The sequence below is a fragment of the Monodon monoceros genome, unplaced genomic scaffold, assembly GCF_005190385.1.
Source record: "Monodon monoceros isolate NGI ecotype Baffin Bay Population unplaced genomic scaffold, NGI_Narwhal_1 Super_Scaffold_7, whole genome shotgun sequence".
Taxonomy (NCBI): domain Eukaryota; kingdom Metazoa; phylum Chordata; class Mammalia; order Artiodactyla; family Monodontidae; genus Monodon; species Monodon monoceros.
In genome coordinates, this window is record NW_021703784.1 from 105,084,649 (window position 1) to 105,099,894 (window position 15,246).

Sequence of the window (15,246 nt, forward strand, 5' to 3'; positions counted from 1 at the left end):
TTCCTTCTGGGTTCGGTAGGATAGGGGTTCAACACGGATCTCACTGACCCAGAGTCAAGGTGGCACAGGGCCGGTTCCTTCTGGGTTCGGTAGGATAGGGGTTCAACACAGATCTCACTGGCCCAGAGTCAAGGTGGCACAGGGCCAGTTCCTTCTGGAGGCTCCGGGAGAGAAGCTGTTACTCGCCTTTTCCAGCTGCTGGGGGGCGCCTGCATCCTTTGGCGTGTGGCCCCTTCCTCTGTCTGCAGAGCCTGTGGTGCAGAATCTGTGCGCCTTTCCTGTGGCCACAGCTCCCGCTGACTGACGCCCCCTGCCCGCCAGTTCTCTCTTCCACATTTAAGGACCCTTGTGCTTGCATTTAGGGCCCACCCCATAATCCAGGGTAATCACCCATCTCAGGGTCCTCAACCTCACCTCATCTGTGGAGTTGCTTTCACCTTGTATGTGTATGTATACGGGTTCTCGGTATTAGGAGGTGGGCATTTGGGGGCCACTCTGCCCACCGCAGGAGGTGTCTGGCAGTGGGGAGGTGGCCCTGCTTCTGTGGGCTCAGCGTCCATGCCTGAGGTCCTGCCCCTCCCTCCTGAGGACCTCCATCTCTCAGCTCCGCACTCTGCTGGCCCCAGCTCTCCCCTCCCAGATGGGCCACTTCCAGGTGGCTGCTGGTCAGTCCCCAAGCTGCTTCCTGGCCCAGACGTCTCGTCCGGCTTGCTGGATACTCCTCCTTGGCTGTCTGTAGCCTCTGCCCCTTCCCCAATCTGCCCCAGCACATCAGGCTTCTCCAAGACCCTTGAATCTGCCAAGCTCTGGCCCCAGGGCCCTGGAAGAAGCGAGTCTTCGGATGCCCAGGGACTGGATGGCCAGGGCCCCAGGTTCGTGGAATCTGCAGCCCCTCGGGTCTGCTGCATGGAAACCGCGCGTTTTTCTCCTGCTGCAGCCTCCTCGGCTACCTGACCAAGTACGACTGCTCCAGCGCAGACATCAACCCCATAGGCGGGATCAGCAAGACGGACCTGAGAGCCTTCGTCCAGCTCTGCATGGAGCGCTTCCAGCTTCCCGCCCTGCAGAGGTGCGTGTGCGCCCACGAGGCCTCAGCCGTGGCCCCTGAGTCACCGGGTATGCGTCTCAGCACAGCCCCGGGCCACCCTCACCCCACTCAGCCACCTTCCATAGCTCCCATCTCTTGATGGAAACAGTCCTGCCCTTCAGGCGCGCTTGGGGTCCCGAGACCAGGCACCCCCTTCCTTCCTGTCGGTGCTGCCCTGCCCTGGCTCTGGCCAGATCAGGCAGCCGCTGCTCCCCTCTTCCCCTCACCACCCTTCTCCCGCCGTCGTAAGGCTGGGAAGTCTGTGTATCCCTCCGTCTTCGGGCTGAGCACTGCCTGGTGCTTTCATGGTATCTGTTGAGTTAATACGCAGGTGTTGTGACTGACCTCTGTGTGTCTTGGCCGCAGCATCCTGGTAGCGCCGGCCACTGCCGAGCTGGAGCCCTTGGCCCACGGACGGGTGTCCCAGACTGACGAGGTAACGGGTGGCTTTTTCACTGTGCTTCTTCCCCCACCTCCCTGCTGCTGGGTTCCTTCATGGCCTCCTTTCTACCCCAACAAGCCATGCTCCATCGCTGGGTCCCGGCCTGGGAGCCCAGGGCTCAGCGTCATCCATGGCTGGCCTTCAGTGTTCAATTCAGGTCTCTCGAGGTTGGAGCCGGGAGGGAGGTGATGAGGCGAGTCGGGGGAGGGGGGGGGGCTCGGTTCCATCTCCAGCAGAAGTTTTCACCTGTCCCCCAGCGCTGACTTGCTGTCACTCATGAGACGCATCTCTTTCGTCCCCAGGAAGACATGGGAGTGACCTACGCGGAGCTGTCGGTCTACGGGAGGCTCCGGAAGATCGCCAAGATGGGGCCCTACAGCATGTTCTGCAAACTCCTCTATGTGTGGAAGGACGTCTGCACCCCCAGACAGGTAAGCCAAGTGCAGTGTCCTCAGGAAGTCGGCAGGTAAGGTCACCTTGTGGGTGGATTTGACTCAGGAGCAGGTGGCCACGGCGTGACCTTCAAATGAGAACGCTCTCTCTCTCTAAGGAGCTACGGTCCAGTTTTAGGCTCCCAGCAGCCCAGGCCTTCCTTCTGCGCTGGCTAAGTTTGTCTGGGTGGGGTTGGACCCCATCGTAACAAGCAAGCTCCTCCTTTTTGGGGGGCAGAGGGCGAACTCTGAGGTTGGAATATCGCTGCTTTTCTACGAGTTGTCAGGCTCATTAGGGCCGAAGCCCACAGACAGAGTGGTCCCCGCAGAACCGCCTGGAAACCTCGTGAGATACATCTTCCCGGGACCCCTGACCGGGTCTCCTGATGCAGCTTCCGGGGTGCTGGAGTCAGGAGCCCGCGTCTTCAAAGCTCATCCGCTGCCCCAGCCCGAGCAGTGGCACCGGTCCACTCCTGCCTTCGGGGGGTCCAGACGCAGCCGCGTTGCAGGGGGTGGGTGCTGTTAGCTCGCACAGCCCAGGGCAGTGCTGCCGGGAACACCAGCCTGGGGTCTTTCCGGCTTTGCCAGCATCAGGCCCTGTGCATCCCTCGCCTCCCAGGTGGCCGACAAAGTGAAGCGGTTTTTCTCGAAGTATTCCACGAACAGACACAAAATGACCACACTGACCCCCGCGTATCACGCCGAGAGCTACAGCCCAGACGACAACAGGTTCGACCTGCGGCCGTTTCTCTACAACACCCGCTGGCCTTGGCAGTTCCGCTGCATAGAAACTCAGGTAAATCAGGCAGAGATGGTTTTTCTCCCTGTTAAAGGTCTGTTGAGGGAATATCAGCTCATTTCCATTGAGGACCGAGAAGCTTTTTAATATATACGGTGGCATTTTTAGCGTCCGTCTTTCTGCAGAGGATCCAGTGCGTTTCAAGTCAATCAGAGCATGAGCTATTTTTGGCTGTACTGGGGATGCTAAAATTAGGGGCTACAACACTGTGTCAGTGTGCTACCAGTCGCTGTCATTTCTAGACTACTAGGGTATCCAACTGGCTTCACATCTTCTAAACCATCTGTATTTCCTTTTCTCCCCTGATTACCTAATAATAGAGCCATCTTGCCTGAGAATTCAGGCTTCTTTTATACTAACAGGGGAGGGACTAGAGCCAAACACTTCCTGGCCCCAGAGGGGATGTGTTTTTTTCTTCCTCCCTGCAGCCATTCGTAGGTGGGCCTGGTCAGGATGTTTCCCGTGAGCTAAACAAAGGTATTTTAGCTTCATGTTCATGACCTGGGAGGCAGGGTTGGGCCAGAGGTGGGCCATTTTGTATAATTTAAGCTTATAGGAAGTATCCCTTTAGTGACGAACTAGCGCAGCGGCCGGAGCTAGCCGGTGGGGAGTGGGGAGCAACCATGAGGAGATGATGTGCAAACTGAGATGGGACGCAAGCAGCGCTGCACGTCCGTGGCCGTGGCCCTCATCCAGGGGTGGTCAGGCAAAGTCCGGAGACAGTTTTGGTTATCATCCCTGGGGAGGGGTCTGTGCTACTGCATCTACTGGGCGGAGTCCAGGGATGCCGCTGAAACACCCCGTAGTGCACAGCCCAGCCTTCTCCCCCCGCCAAGTATTAGTCAGCCGTGGGGCCTCGCTTCCACCAGTACGCACTCAGGAGTGGGTTCCCTCACATCAGGCCTGGGGTTCAGAGGGTGTGCAAAGACCCTCAAATGGAGAAAAACACGTGGGTAAAGACGGAACTCACCTGGAATCTTCTAGCCCAGCAGTGACCCCCGTGCCCGGGCCAGGGCACATCCTTCCGGACTCTGGATCCACCCACGTCTCATCACTGAAGATGCCGTCGGAGGACCTGCTTTTTCAGTCCCGTGACCGCGACCCTCTGTCGGGTGAATCGGTGCATTGTGACGGCCTAGCCGTTCAGGTCCTCGTGGTGACGCTGCATCTTCTCTTCTAGGTTCTCCAGCTGGAGAGAAGACAGCATCAAGACCTGGACGGCGTGGACTGAGCCCGGGTCCTGCGCAGAGGGCTCCCCTCCCGCTAGGATGCTCGTGCTACGTCTGCCTTGCTGGTGACTGTGCAGGAGTGGCTGGTGTGTCGACAAGCCCCGTCTGACATATTTCAAGGAGAGGGATCTTTTCGGTCTAGTTTCTTTAAAAAAAGGCTGAAATACAAGAGGATGCGATTTTAAACCCTCTTCTTCTTTTTTTTTTTAAATTAATTTTTATTGGCGTATAGTTGATTTACAATGTTCTGTTAGTTTCTGCTGTATGGCAAAGTGAATCAGCCATACGCATACATATATCCGCTCTCTTTTAGATTCTTTTCCCATAGAGGGCATTACAGAGTCTGAGTAGCGTTCCCTGCGCTGTACAGCAGGTACTGGGATGGACATACCCAGACTACTATATATAAACCCTCTTCTTGAAGCGAGCGCTTTCCCCAGCCCCTCTGGCCCTTGTGCAGCATCTCCTCTGAGTGTCACCTGAGCTGAAGGAGGATTTTCCAGGTGGGGATGGAGGAGGCCCTGGGGGGTGGAGGGTGGTTCTAGAACGACCAGCCCCACCCGTCACCCACCCTTGCAATCTCTGTAGTTTTGCAAAGCAGCCCTTTCTCCTTTTCTGCCTTTGTCCTTTTGTATGATTCTTCTCACTATAAACTGGCCCATTTCCCAGATTTCTCTTTCCTGGTCACCGTCATTGTCATTCCGAGGACCTAAACCTGCAGGGATGTAGATTTGCCTCCATCCTTTGCCACCAGGGAAGGCTTCACATGCTCTCGGGGCAGTCTGCACGGTCACCATCCCTGCCCCCCCCCCCCATGTGCTGCCCTAAGGAAAGACCCCCCTGGGGGGCCAGCTGCCTGCCCCCCCATGTGCTGCCCTAAGGAAAGACCCCCCTGGGGGGCTGGCTGCCTGCTCCCCCCCATGTGCTGCCCTAAGGAAAGACCCCACTGGGGGGCCGTCTGCCTGCTATCCTTGCCAGCCTTCTCCTCCCATTTCGGTCTCACCATCCTGGGTCAGCACCCAGGTTAAGTGGGACGATGCCAGTGTGGGCGGGAGGAGAGAGCTGGGCTCCGGTTGCGGGCCTTGCGGAAGGTCCAGCCTTGGGCCCAAGCAACACAGCTCAGCCCCCATTCTGCTGGAACACCAGGAATTCCTAAGAATCCCCAGGAATATTTACAAACTGCATCAGCTTGGACTTTCTGCGTGTGTGTTACCAAAAGCCTTACCCAAGAAGAGAACCTGGTGAACAAGGAAAGGAATTTATTGATGGACGTGCTGAGCGGTCCGGGGGAGTGATGGCTTCAGGCCTGGCTGGACCCAGGGTTTGTGCCATGTCGTTGGAACTTGTTTCTCTCTTCCCCTGACCCTGTCTCTGTGCACTGGCTTCCTCTTGTGACTGCAGTCTTGCCAACTCCCAAGTTCAGATCCAGCAGGAGATTAGCACATGTGCCTTCCCCGTTTCTTCAGTACAGGCCCTGGATTAACTCAGTTGGGTCATATGCCCATTTCTGAACCAGTTAGCTACTGCCCCGAGGTCCTCCAAAGAGGACCACGGGGTGTTATCAGAATTAGGAAAAATAGATGATGAGTTCTCCAAACAGGAACGGCCGCTGCACACACCCTCGGGCCCTGGCCCGGGCCCAGGCTCTGGACGATGGCTCCTTGGATCTAAGTCCACGTTTTCTTGCAATGCTACTGCAGGCCCTGGGCCTGCAAAGCACGTGCACAGACCTTTCCTCAACTTCCCACAGTGACAGCGGCACACAGGGACGTATTAATAAGACGCCAGGCTTGGGCCGAGGGAAGGGAACAAGGGCACACGCCCTCTTTCCCCGAAGGCTGCCGCCATCTTTGTATCTCCCACCCCCGGAATCCAGAAACCCTCCCGCAGGCTCGGGGACAGAATAACCCCCTCTCCCTCACCCCACCGAGGGCCACTTTTCTGTGACGTAAAGTCACTCGACATAAAGACAGCCTTTTAACCACGATGCAAAGCCACATCCTACTTGCCGTCCGGGGTCCTTCCAGAAGAGAGTCTTGGCCTTGTGGACCCAAATCCCAGTGCTACGGTCTGAATGTTTGCATCCCACCAAAATTCGTATGGGAAATTCTAAACCCCCCATGTGATGGTGTCAGGGGGTGTGGCCTCTGGGAGGTCATGGGGGCCTGAGGGTGGAGCCCCATGAATGGGATCACTGTCCTTATAATAGAGGCCCCAGGCAGCCCCTGGCCCCTGTGCCACATGAGGACCCAGCAAGAAGTCTCTGACCCAACGCGGAAGAGGCCCCTCCCCCGGCCCTGCCCGCACCTGGTCTTGACTTCCAGCCTCCAGAGCTGTGAGCAGTGCCCTTTTGCTTGTGTGTCACCAGGTCTGTGGCATCAATATTTTGTTACAGCAGCCCGCATGTACGTACGTACTAAGACCCCCGTGAAGGTGTTTCTCCTAAAACAAAGGAAAAGTTTACGCTTCAAGGAGAATTCAGTCGTTCACCTCCGGGAGAATCTGGAAAGAAAACAGAGCAGCAGTAAAAGCTATTCTTCGAGCCGACGTGGCCCAGGTATACCGATGAATATTTCCCTAACTTGAGGACAGTTTTGAGGACGGCCGGCGAGTGGATGGGTGCATCCCGTGCGGGCAGCCCTCCCTGACCCTGTGGGTCTCATCCCAGCGTTTGGCCCTCGTGGGTGGTGACACGGATGAGCTCAAGAGGACGTGGCCGTGGGTTCTGCAGCCTAGGGGTGACAGTGCTGTCACCTTCTGGGATGGCTGTCACCCAGGGTGATGGCCAGGCCCCTCGGTGCAGGTGTCGGCACCCCATGGGTGTCCCCCGGGGGGACGTTCACCTTGCTGACACCCTGGGGAGGAGACATCCTCCTGTCTGCCGCCCCCCTCCCCAGCCACACACACCCTCCTGAGGCCACGGCTCCTGCACCACGTGTGCTGGGAGCGGGGTGGAGGGCTTCTGCTCCAGGGAAGGGAGATGGAGGGAGCGTGGACACTCAGGACGGCCAGTCGTGGGGTCAGTGGCAGGGTCCTGAGCATTGTCCTGCAAGAGCCTCCTGCACTCAGGGACCCCAGGACCCTGGCCGCTGGTCATCCAGGTATAGGGTAGCGTCCCCCATTTATAAGGTAGTGTCCCCCAGCTATAGGAAGTGTCCCCCCAGTTAAAAGATAGTCACCAGAGCTTGGCTGAGGAGCTATGGGCTCCTGTCTGCAGCTCCAGCTCGTCGTGTGGGGTCCTGGCTCTTTTCTGAGACCCAAACATAGACAAGCCCGCCCACCCCAGCTCCTGGAGAGGGCAGTGAAGCCTCATGTCAAACCCAGAGCTAACTCGGAATCTCCTGGGGTCGCTCCTGAGAGCAAAGACTCGCCAGCACCTTCCTCTCGGTTGGACGGTCGTACAAGCTTTGGCTGAAACATTTCACTCAACAATCAAAGCAGCCTGGGGGACCACACGGAGACCTGTCACTGCAGCATGAGCTACTGACACAGCCAAACCCGCACCAACTGGACGTTGCCCGCCCCGCCCGCCCCCAGACGGCACTGGTCAACAAATCTTTATTTCGCCGGAATTCTAAAGACAGAAGGAGAGAGTTTTGAGAGAGAGAGTACATCCCACGAGGTCAATCCATTAAAAGTCAAGGAAGAAAAAAATAAAACACAGTATTCAGACCCTAGAACATGCCGGAAAAATGGGCGAAGGACAAGGTGCGTCATTTCCAAGGACCAGTCTACATCCGAAAGGAGTTTAGCAGCGTTTGTTATCCAAAACTGAAAATAAGCAGAATTTTAACAGTAAGTCAGAGGTTAAAATCGACTTTCTGAGGTTGGTGAGTGTGAGTTCACAAACTTTCTCAAGGCTAATTTAACAGGTTTCAAAAGGCTCAGATGTGTGCATTTGGTTTCATATACACAAACAAAAAAAAATTCTGCTTCTGGGGCTTCCCTGGTGGTGCAGTGGTTGGGAGTCCGCCTGCCGATGCAGGGGACACGGGTTCGTGCCCCGGTCCGGGAGGATCCCACATGGCGCGGAGCGGCTGGGCCCGTGAGCCACGGCCGCTGAGCCTGCGCGTCCGGAGCCTGTGCTCCGCAACGGGAGAGGCCACAACAGTGAGAGGCCCGCGTACCGCAAAAAACAAACAAACAAAAACAAAAAATTCTGCTTGTGGCTATTTGTCCTCGTTTTTCACAAAGAGGAGGCTGGGAAGGGGACTATTTGGGGGTGCTGACCTGGGGAGCTCTGTGCCGCTGGGAGCAAGGCATAGTTACCACCAGGAGATGGTAGGGACTGTGCCCCAGGGACACGGATCCACTGGGAGCCCCCCATCCTTCAGAGGTCCACCCTCTCCACCTTGCCAGTCAGGGGCACCTTCCCACCCTCACCATCCTCTGTTTCCTCGCCCAGGGCTCTTTGGAGGACCAGCTTGAGGGGCTCCCTCAGCCTCTGTCTCTGAAGGCCCCCAATGAAAAAGTAAAGAGCAGGGTTAGCCGTGCTGTTGGCACAGGATAGGAGGATGCAGGCGTCGCTGAGGGTGTGGTTTTGCACGTCAGCTACGAGGAACCGGATGATGCAGGGGCGCAGGCCAAAGAGAAAGAAGCCCGGGGCCGAGGACAGAAGGACCAGGTAGAGCTTTTCGGGGCCAGTGCTGCTGGGAGCTCGCCTGGACTTGGGGAGCAACGGCTCACTGGACACGCCCAGGGTGGAGAACAGCAGGAAGCCCCACATGGCGGCGGTCATACGCGCAGGACAGAGCTTTGTCCTTGGGATGAATAACTGACCACAGGCACGACCTCTCAGTATATTAACCGAAAAGATCAGAATCCCGAGCAGGGCGCTCACGTTGCCTGACAGGTGCTTGGGGCAACGTCACTGATACCAAATAGGGAAGAAGGAGGACAGACAGCGCTGGAAGCTGACGGCAGTCATGATGCCCAGGCCAGTGAAATAGAAGAAGAACCGCAGGACCGTAAAGGTGTCATGCGGGTGAAAGGAATAGTGAAGGAAAAGCTTCCGGATGTGGAAGTCTCTAGTTGCAAATTTGTACCATTACACAATGTACACCCAATTCCTCCAGCCCCTGGTAGACACCATTGTACTGTTTTCTGAGTTTAATCTGAGCCTTTATTGAGCCACGGTTGCTGCAGCTGCCCATCCACCATCTCCCAACCTTGCTCCCTCCAAGGCCCTGGCAACCAGCCACACTGTTTGCTCAAGAGCTCACATACCTCCTTATTTCAGATCACTTCTCCCTCCATGCTTGCAGCTCTGTCCTCCCCACTGTCCTTTAGGGGTACTCCTTAGTGGGACCACGGTGTGTCAGCAGCTCATTTGGGGCCTGGACCAGTGTATCAACCTATCTGTGAACAAAACCCAAATCTCTTTCTCCTCCACCAGCTGGTCTAGGTGACCCCTTCAAGAGTGAGCTAAAGCAGAGGCTTTGGTGACACGAAGTTCTGAGTCACATGCTCACAATGCTTCCTGGACCCACTGGACCTGCTGCGGTCCAATCCCAAATGCACCATATCCACTGAGGATGGATTGCTGCTGTGCCTGACCCACATCATGACTTGGAGGCTCTGACAATCCCCAGCTCAGGGTGGGCAGTCCAGGCGTGTGGCCACTTGCTGTCCTGTGGTCAGGCTCTCAGTCTCTACAAGGGCCCAGGAGCATCCTGGGAGCTGTTCAATGATTGATAAGTCTCTGACACGGAAAGCACAGCTTTGCTCCAGAACCTCAGGGCTCTGCCTAGCAGTTTCCTGCCTGGACCCCGCCTGATACAACAAGGAAAAGAGAAGTTTCGGAGTCCCAGAGCGTTGCATCTTCAACTTGACTGTCAAACCCTCTCCAAAGCACGTCCATTCCCACCACCCGTGGATACGGTTTCCGTTGTCCTGTGTCCTCACTAGTGCTTGGATTTGACTTTTTCTTCCCTAAACACCTAAGTGTGAAATGGTGTCCCCTTAGGGCTGTCATTTGCCACATTACTGGCAAAGCTGGGTACCTTTTCACGTTTATGAACTATTTGGTTTCCTTTGCTGTGAATACGCTGCACACCTTGGTCCATTTTCCATTGAATTGTCTGTGTCCTTATTGATGTGCAGGACTCCTTATTATCCCTTGTTAATTATATTCGTTGTAAATCTCTTCTCCCACTCTGCAGTTTGACTTCTTGTTTTGTATTGGTGGCTTTGGATAAACAGAAATCTGGTTTTCTAACTATCAACTTTTTCCTATGTTTTGCTATTTTTTGGGATTTTCCAGATAGATCGCTCCTCCTTATTCTGAGGTTCTGAGGATGGTAAAGTTTTGCTTTTCATATTGAGGTCCCCAATGCAGCTGGAGCATCTATGGAATAAGGTACAGATCAAAGTTGTTCTCCCCAAACAGATAAACAAGAGTCCCGCCGTCACTCATTGAACAGTCTTTCCTTTGCCCACCGATCGGCCATGCCACCTCTATGACATATTTCTTTAGTGAGGGGTCTGCCTCTCAGCTGCCCTGTGCCATTGGTCTTTTGTCTATTCCTGCTGCAGCCACATTTTTATTAATACAGCCTTAAAAAAAAGTCTTGAAGGGTCCATAGATTCTAAATATGCGGGCTGAGATGAAGAACCCACCTGGTGGCAGCCAGATGTGGACAGGGTTGTGAATGATGCCTAAAATACACCCGAAAGTATCCCCCCCCGTACCTCCCACTGCCCCCCCGGGAAAGCTGCCCACTGGAGGGGCCATGGACAAAAGTTAAGAGGGAAGCCCACCCCCCAGTTCCAGTCTCTTGTTACTGTGTAACAAACACCCCAAAGCAATGGCACAAAACAACGGAACCACCCCGTTATACTCACGAATTTGTTGTTTAGGAAAACAGAGCACGGAGGGTGGGTTGTCTCTAAATCACAATGTCCAGGGCCTCAGCCAGAAAGACAAAAGTGCTTTCCCACTGAAGCCGCCGTGCGATGGGAAAACTCAAGCTACAAATGAGTGAAGAGGCCCCGAGCTGGGGGCTGGAATTGCCTGGAAGCCTCTCAAGCCTGATGCTTGGGCTCGGATTCCTGAAAGGCTCGGCTCAGCTGGGACAGTCAACCATGTACGTGCCTGTATGTGGCCTCTTTGTGTGGCTCAGGCCTCCTCACAGCACGGAAGCCTCGGGGATGCTGGAATTCTTACAGTGGCTCAGGGCTCCAAGCCACGTGTCTCAACAAAGAAGGAAGTTACCTGGCCTTTTATGACCAGCCTTGAGAGTCCCATAGCATCACTTCTGCCAGACTCCTTTGATCAAAGCCACCTACATTCAAAGGAAGGAAGTATACACCCCACCTCTTGATAGGAGAGGTGTCAAAATGTTGCAGCCTGTTGTAAAACCACCACACCTCCACCTGGGGTCTTTCTCTTGGTTAGAAGTGGACACAAAATAACTGAAAAGGTGCTTTTTTAATCCAGAAGGAAGAAGCAGAACTACAAGAGGCACCCAGAGATGCCTCCTAGCAGGAGCATGCCTCGCTTTAGGGAATCAAATTAAGATACTGCCTACAATTCCCTATGACGGATAAGGAAGAGAAGAAAAAGAGAAAAAAATGTACCATGCCTATTGTCTATACCCCTTAATTGTCTAAGAAAATGGAGAAGATGAATCAGGCTTTCAAAGGAAAACTCTTCTTTTGCTATAAATCAGATCTAATCAGGCCAAGATTCTACGTATCATGACTGAGTGACCACAAAAAGGGGAAGTCACGAGCCTCCTGTTTCAGTCACGTGTGAGTGGGAGTGACAGGAACTGGCAGGAAGGTGTCTCCTCAATGACTGTTTCAGAAGGCTAACATCCAAGTTTCCCTAGGCAGTGAACCGAGCTCATCCAGGATCCAGAGACTGGAGTATGCTGTGTTGCCCACACCTGGGGAGGGACCATTTACTGTGATGCATAAATCAGGGCTGGGGATTGTGGATGGGCAACTGAGAAGCCATGGCTGGTCCATGCCAGTCAGGGAGAAGGCTCTGAGGATAAGGTCTGTTATGCAGGACCACATTGTGAGACTCAGGGGAGAATGTTCATTCCTATCCTTGAACAAGGAGGCAAGGGCACAGCTCAAACACTTCCCTTCTACCACCTCACACCGGTCAGAATGGCCATCACTAAAAAGTCTACAAATAATAAGTGCTGGGGAGGGTGTGGAGAAAGAGGAGCCCTCTTACACTGTTGGTGGGAATGTAAGTTGGTGCAGCCACTATGGAAAACTGTATGGAGATTCCTTAAAAAACTAAAAATAGAATTACCGTATGACCCAGCAATCCCACTCCTGGGCATATACCCAGACAAAACTATAATTCGAAAAGATACATGCACCCCAATGTTCATAGACGTTCTATTTACAATAACCAAGACATGGAAACAACCTAAGTGCCCATCAACAAATGAATGAATACGGAAAATGTGGTATTTATTTACAATGGAATATTACTCAGCCATAAAAAAGGAACAAAATAATGCCATTTGCAGCAACATGGATGGACCTAGAGATGACCATACTAAGTGAAGTAAGTCAGACAAATACCATATGCTATCGCTTATATGCGGAATTTAAATAAGACACGAACTTATCTACGAAACAGAAACAGACTCACAGACATAGAGAACAGATTTGTGGTTGCCAAGGGGGAGGGGGTTGGGGGAGGGTTGGATTGGGAGTTTGGGATTAGCAGATGCAAATTATTATATATAGAATGGATAAACAACAAGGTCCTACTGTATAACACAGAGAACTCTATTCAATATCCTGTGATAAACCATAATGGAAAAGAATATGAAAAAGAATATATATATGTATAACTGAATCCCTTTGTTATACAGGAGGAATCAACACAACATTGTAAATCAACTATACTTCAATAAAATTAAACACACACACACATCCCTTCTTTTTTTTTTTTTTTCTTTTTTGGTGTTTTTTGGGTTTTAGTTTTTTTTTAATTTATTTATTTTTGGCTGCATTGGGTCTTCGTTGCTGTGAGCGGGCTTTCTCTAGCTGCAGCGAGTGGGGGCTACTCTTTGTTGCGGTGCATGGGCTTCTCACTGCTGTGGCTTCTCTTGTTGCGGAGCACGGGCTCTAGGGCTCCAGTAGCTGCGGCTCGCGGGCTCTAGAGCACAGGCTCAGTAGTTGTGGTGCACGGGCTTACTTGCTCCATGGCATGTGGGATCTTCCCGGACCAGTGCTCAAACCCATGTCCCCTGCCTTGGCAGGCGGATTCTTAACCACTGCGCCACCAGGGGAGTCCCCGTCCCTTCTTTCTTGAATTCCTGTGTGACTGCCAACCTTCTCACCATCTGGGGAAGCCCTGCCTGGCCAAACCTCTCGCCAGCCACAAGATGCTTGCATTTCTATTGTAGCACGATTGTGATCCATTAGAATTTGTTATACAGGTAGAGTCACTATTGTAATTGGTACGTTGATACCAAATGTATTTAGCACACGTAACAGAAACAGGTGATCATAATAATTTGACTTTTGCGATGCTTAATTTCGTCACTTATGTTCAAAATACACAGACTTTCCAGGAAAGGTCACTGGGAAGCACACATTTCCACTGCTGGGAGGCAAATCAGACCTTGTAAGGGCACCATTTGAGTTTCCCTGAAGATGCTGCCCGAAAAAGCAGGTCCCACTGCTGTAAAGACAGTGCCCAGAGGCAGGATGCACAGCGACTGCAGGCGGGGGGTGGGGGGCGCCCACAGCGCTTGGGCAGAAGCCCAGCTCCACTAGCTGGGCAGCCTGGCCCCGGGCTCTCCACTGAAACGGGGAGATGTTTGTGTTTCGGGCCCTTCGCAGGATTACATGAATCGGGGCAGAGCCCAGCCCTCCACAAGCCCACCAGCCGTGGGGTCTGGTGGTCCCCAGATGTCACCTTCGGGGAGGAAGGGCAGGAAAACCAACGTGGGACTCAGTGGGGTGAGAGCCACGTGTGTCCCTGGAGTAATAGTGACAATAGTGACCAGCAATTTACTATAATCCATAAGTCTGATCAGTGAGGAGAGATGGGAGGTATAAATGGGACTGGAAGCCCGTGGGAAAGAAGGCAGACACCGTGGGATACATGCGCTGTTAATTTTTCAAATAAGTGGAGGATGCCGCTGACCCGTTTCCAAGATAACTTTCCTTTCAGTAACCTGTAGACCATTTGCAAAGTCATGAGCGTCATGAGTCACGATGCTTTCAGAAAGTCTGGACGGTTCTTCACGCTCAGCGTTGTTTACAATGCAGTGGAAAGAGCATGGCGCTCGGTGCCAGTGGAGTCCGGCTCCGTCTCCAGGGAGTGTAAATCACTGGGCCACCTGCCTCTCAGGGTCCGTCCTATTGACCATCAAACAGGAGAAATGGGCCCACACAGCCTCCTTTCCCAGGGCCTGCTGTGAGGATCACGGCGATGACGTGCTTTGGAGAAGGGCTCTGTAAATGCTCATTTTTACTTTAGAGAAGTAACGGGGCAACGTGTGCTTGTGAAATTCAGAGGACTTCTTCCTGGCTTAACTGCCAGCCAAGGCCAAATCAGTGGCTGTCAAGAAAGGGGCATTATGACAACTATTTATTTGGAAATTTTTCTCCCAACTCTTTATTTATTTTCTCCCAACTAATTAGTTTGAGAATTTTCAACTATTTATTTTGAAAATTTTCAAATCCACCAAAAAGTAAAATGATACAAAAGAATACCTACTAAATCTTCTTCTAGCTTTACTTATGGTTCCATTTTTTGCTTTCTCCCTCTCTCTCCATCTCTCCGTCTCTCTATCTCTGTCTGCGTGTCTCCTAACAGCACGGATGTCCTCCTACCAGCCACAGTCTGAGCATCACCCGTGGGCTCTGACCCGCATTCTGTGTTATCACCCGTGTGACATCTCCTTGACCGTCCCCAAAATGTCCCCTTCGCAGCTGCCCCTTGTTGTCAGCCTTCCTTGGCATCCCTTGATCTGTAGTAATTCCCCCGTCCTCTCTTTCTTTCATAACATGGACATTTTTTGGAGAGCCAGGCCCATCGTGGGGTAGGACTTTTTTTGTGTCTCGCCACGTGCTTTTGGTGACACCTGACTCGACCCAGAAGAATCACCTTCCTTCTCAAGATTCAGGTTTGCACACAGGCTGGGTCACTGAGCTGCAGCGTATTCTTTTTCATCCTCTTATCATGTATCTCTCTTTTCTCGCTAATGTTAGAAACATCCGGATTGCTCAGAAATCTTGAGCTAGGCATAGACCCACAGTTCCTCAAAATAAAA

At 53.1% G+C, this 15,246-nt stretch overlaps 2 protein-coding genes across 6 annotated transcripts in view; one reads left to right on the top strand and one right to left on the bottom strand.

Annotated features, from left to right (window-relative positions):
• Nucleotides 1-4,652, top strand: part of NADSYN1 (NAD synthetase 1) — a 35,068-nt gene extending 30,416 nt beyond the window's left edge. For 4 of the 5 annotated variants that reach the window (XM_029207920.1, XM_029207923.1, XM_029207924.1 and 1 more), the window contains 5 exons: nt 938-1,069; nt 1,454-1,523; nt 1,832-1,960; nt 2,580-2,756; nt 3,940-4,652. In XM_029207920.1, the coding sequence (XP_029063753.1) occupies nt 938-1,069; nt 1,454-1,523; nt 1,832-1,960; nt 2,580-2,756; nt 3,940-3,990 (559 nt within the window). In that variant the 3' untranslated portion in view covers nt 3,991-4,652. Of the gene's footprint in view, nt 1-937; nt 1,117-1,453; nt 1,524-1,831; nt 1,961-2,579; nt 2,757-3,939 lie in introns of those variants that run through there. The other variant, XR_003791440.1, reaches the window with a different exon arrangement.
• Nucleotides 4,653-8,318: 3,666 nt separating this feature from the next.
• On the bottom strand, nt 8,319-13,992 carry LOC114887645 (mas-related G-protein coupled receptor member X4-like). Its single transcript, XM_029209426.1, is given in 2 exon segments — nt 8,319-8,943; nt 13,958-13,992. Coding segments are annotated over 2 exon segments (660 nt in total).
• Between the last annotated feature and the right edge of the window lie 1,254 nt (nt 13,993-15,246).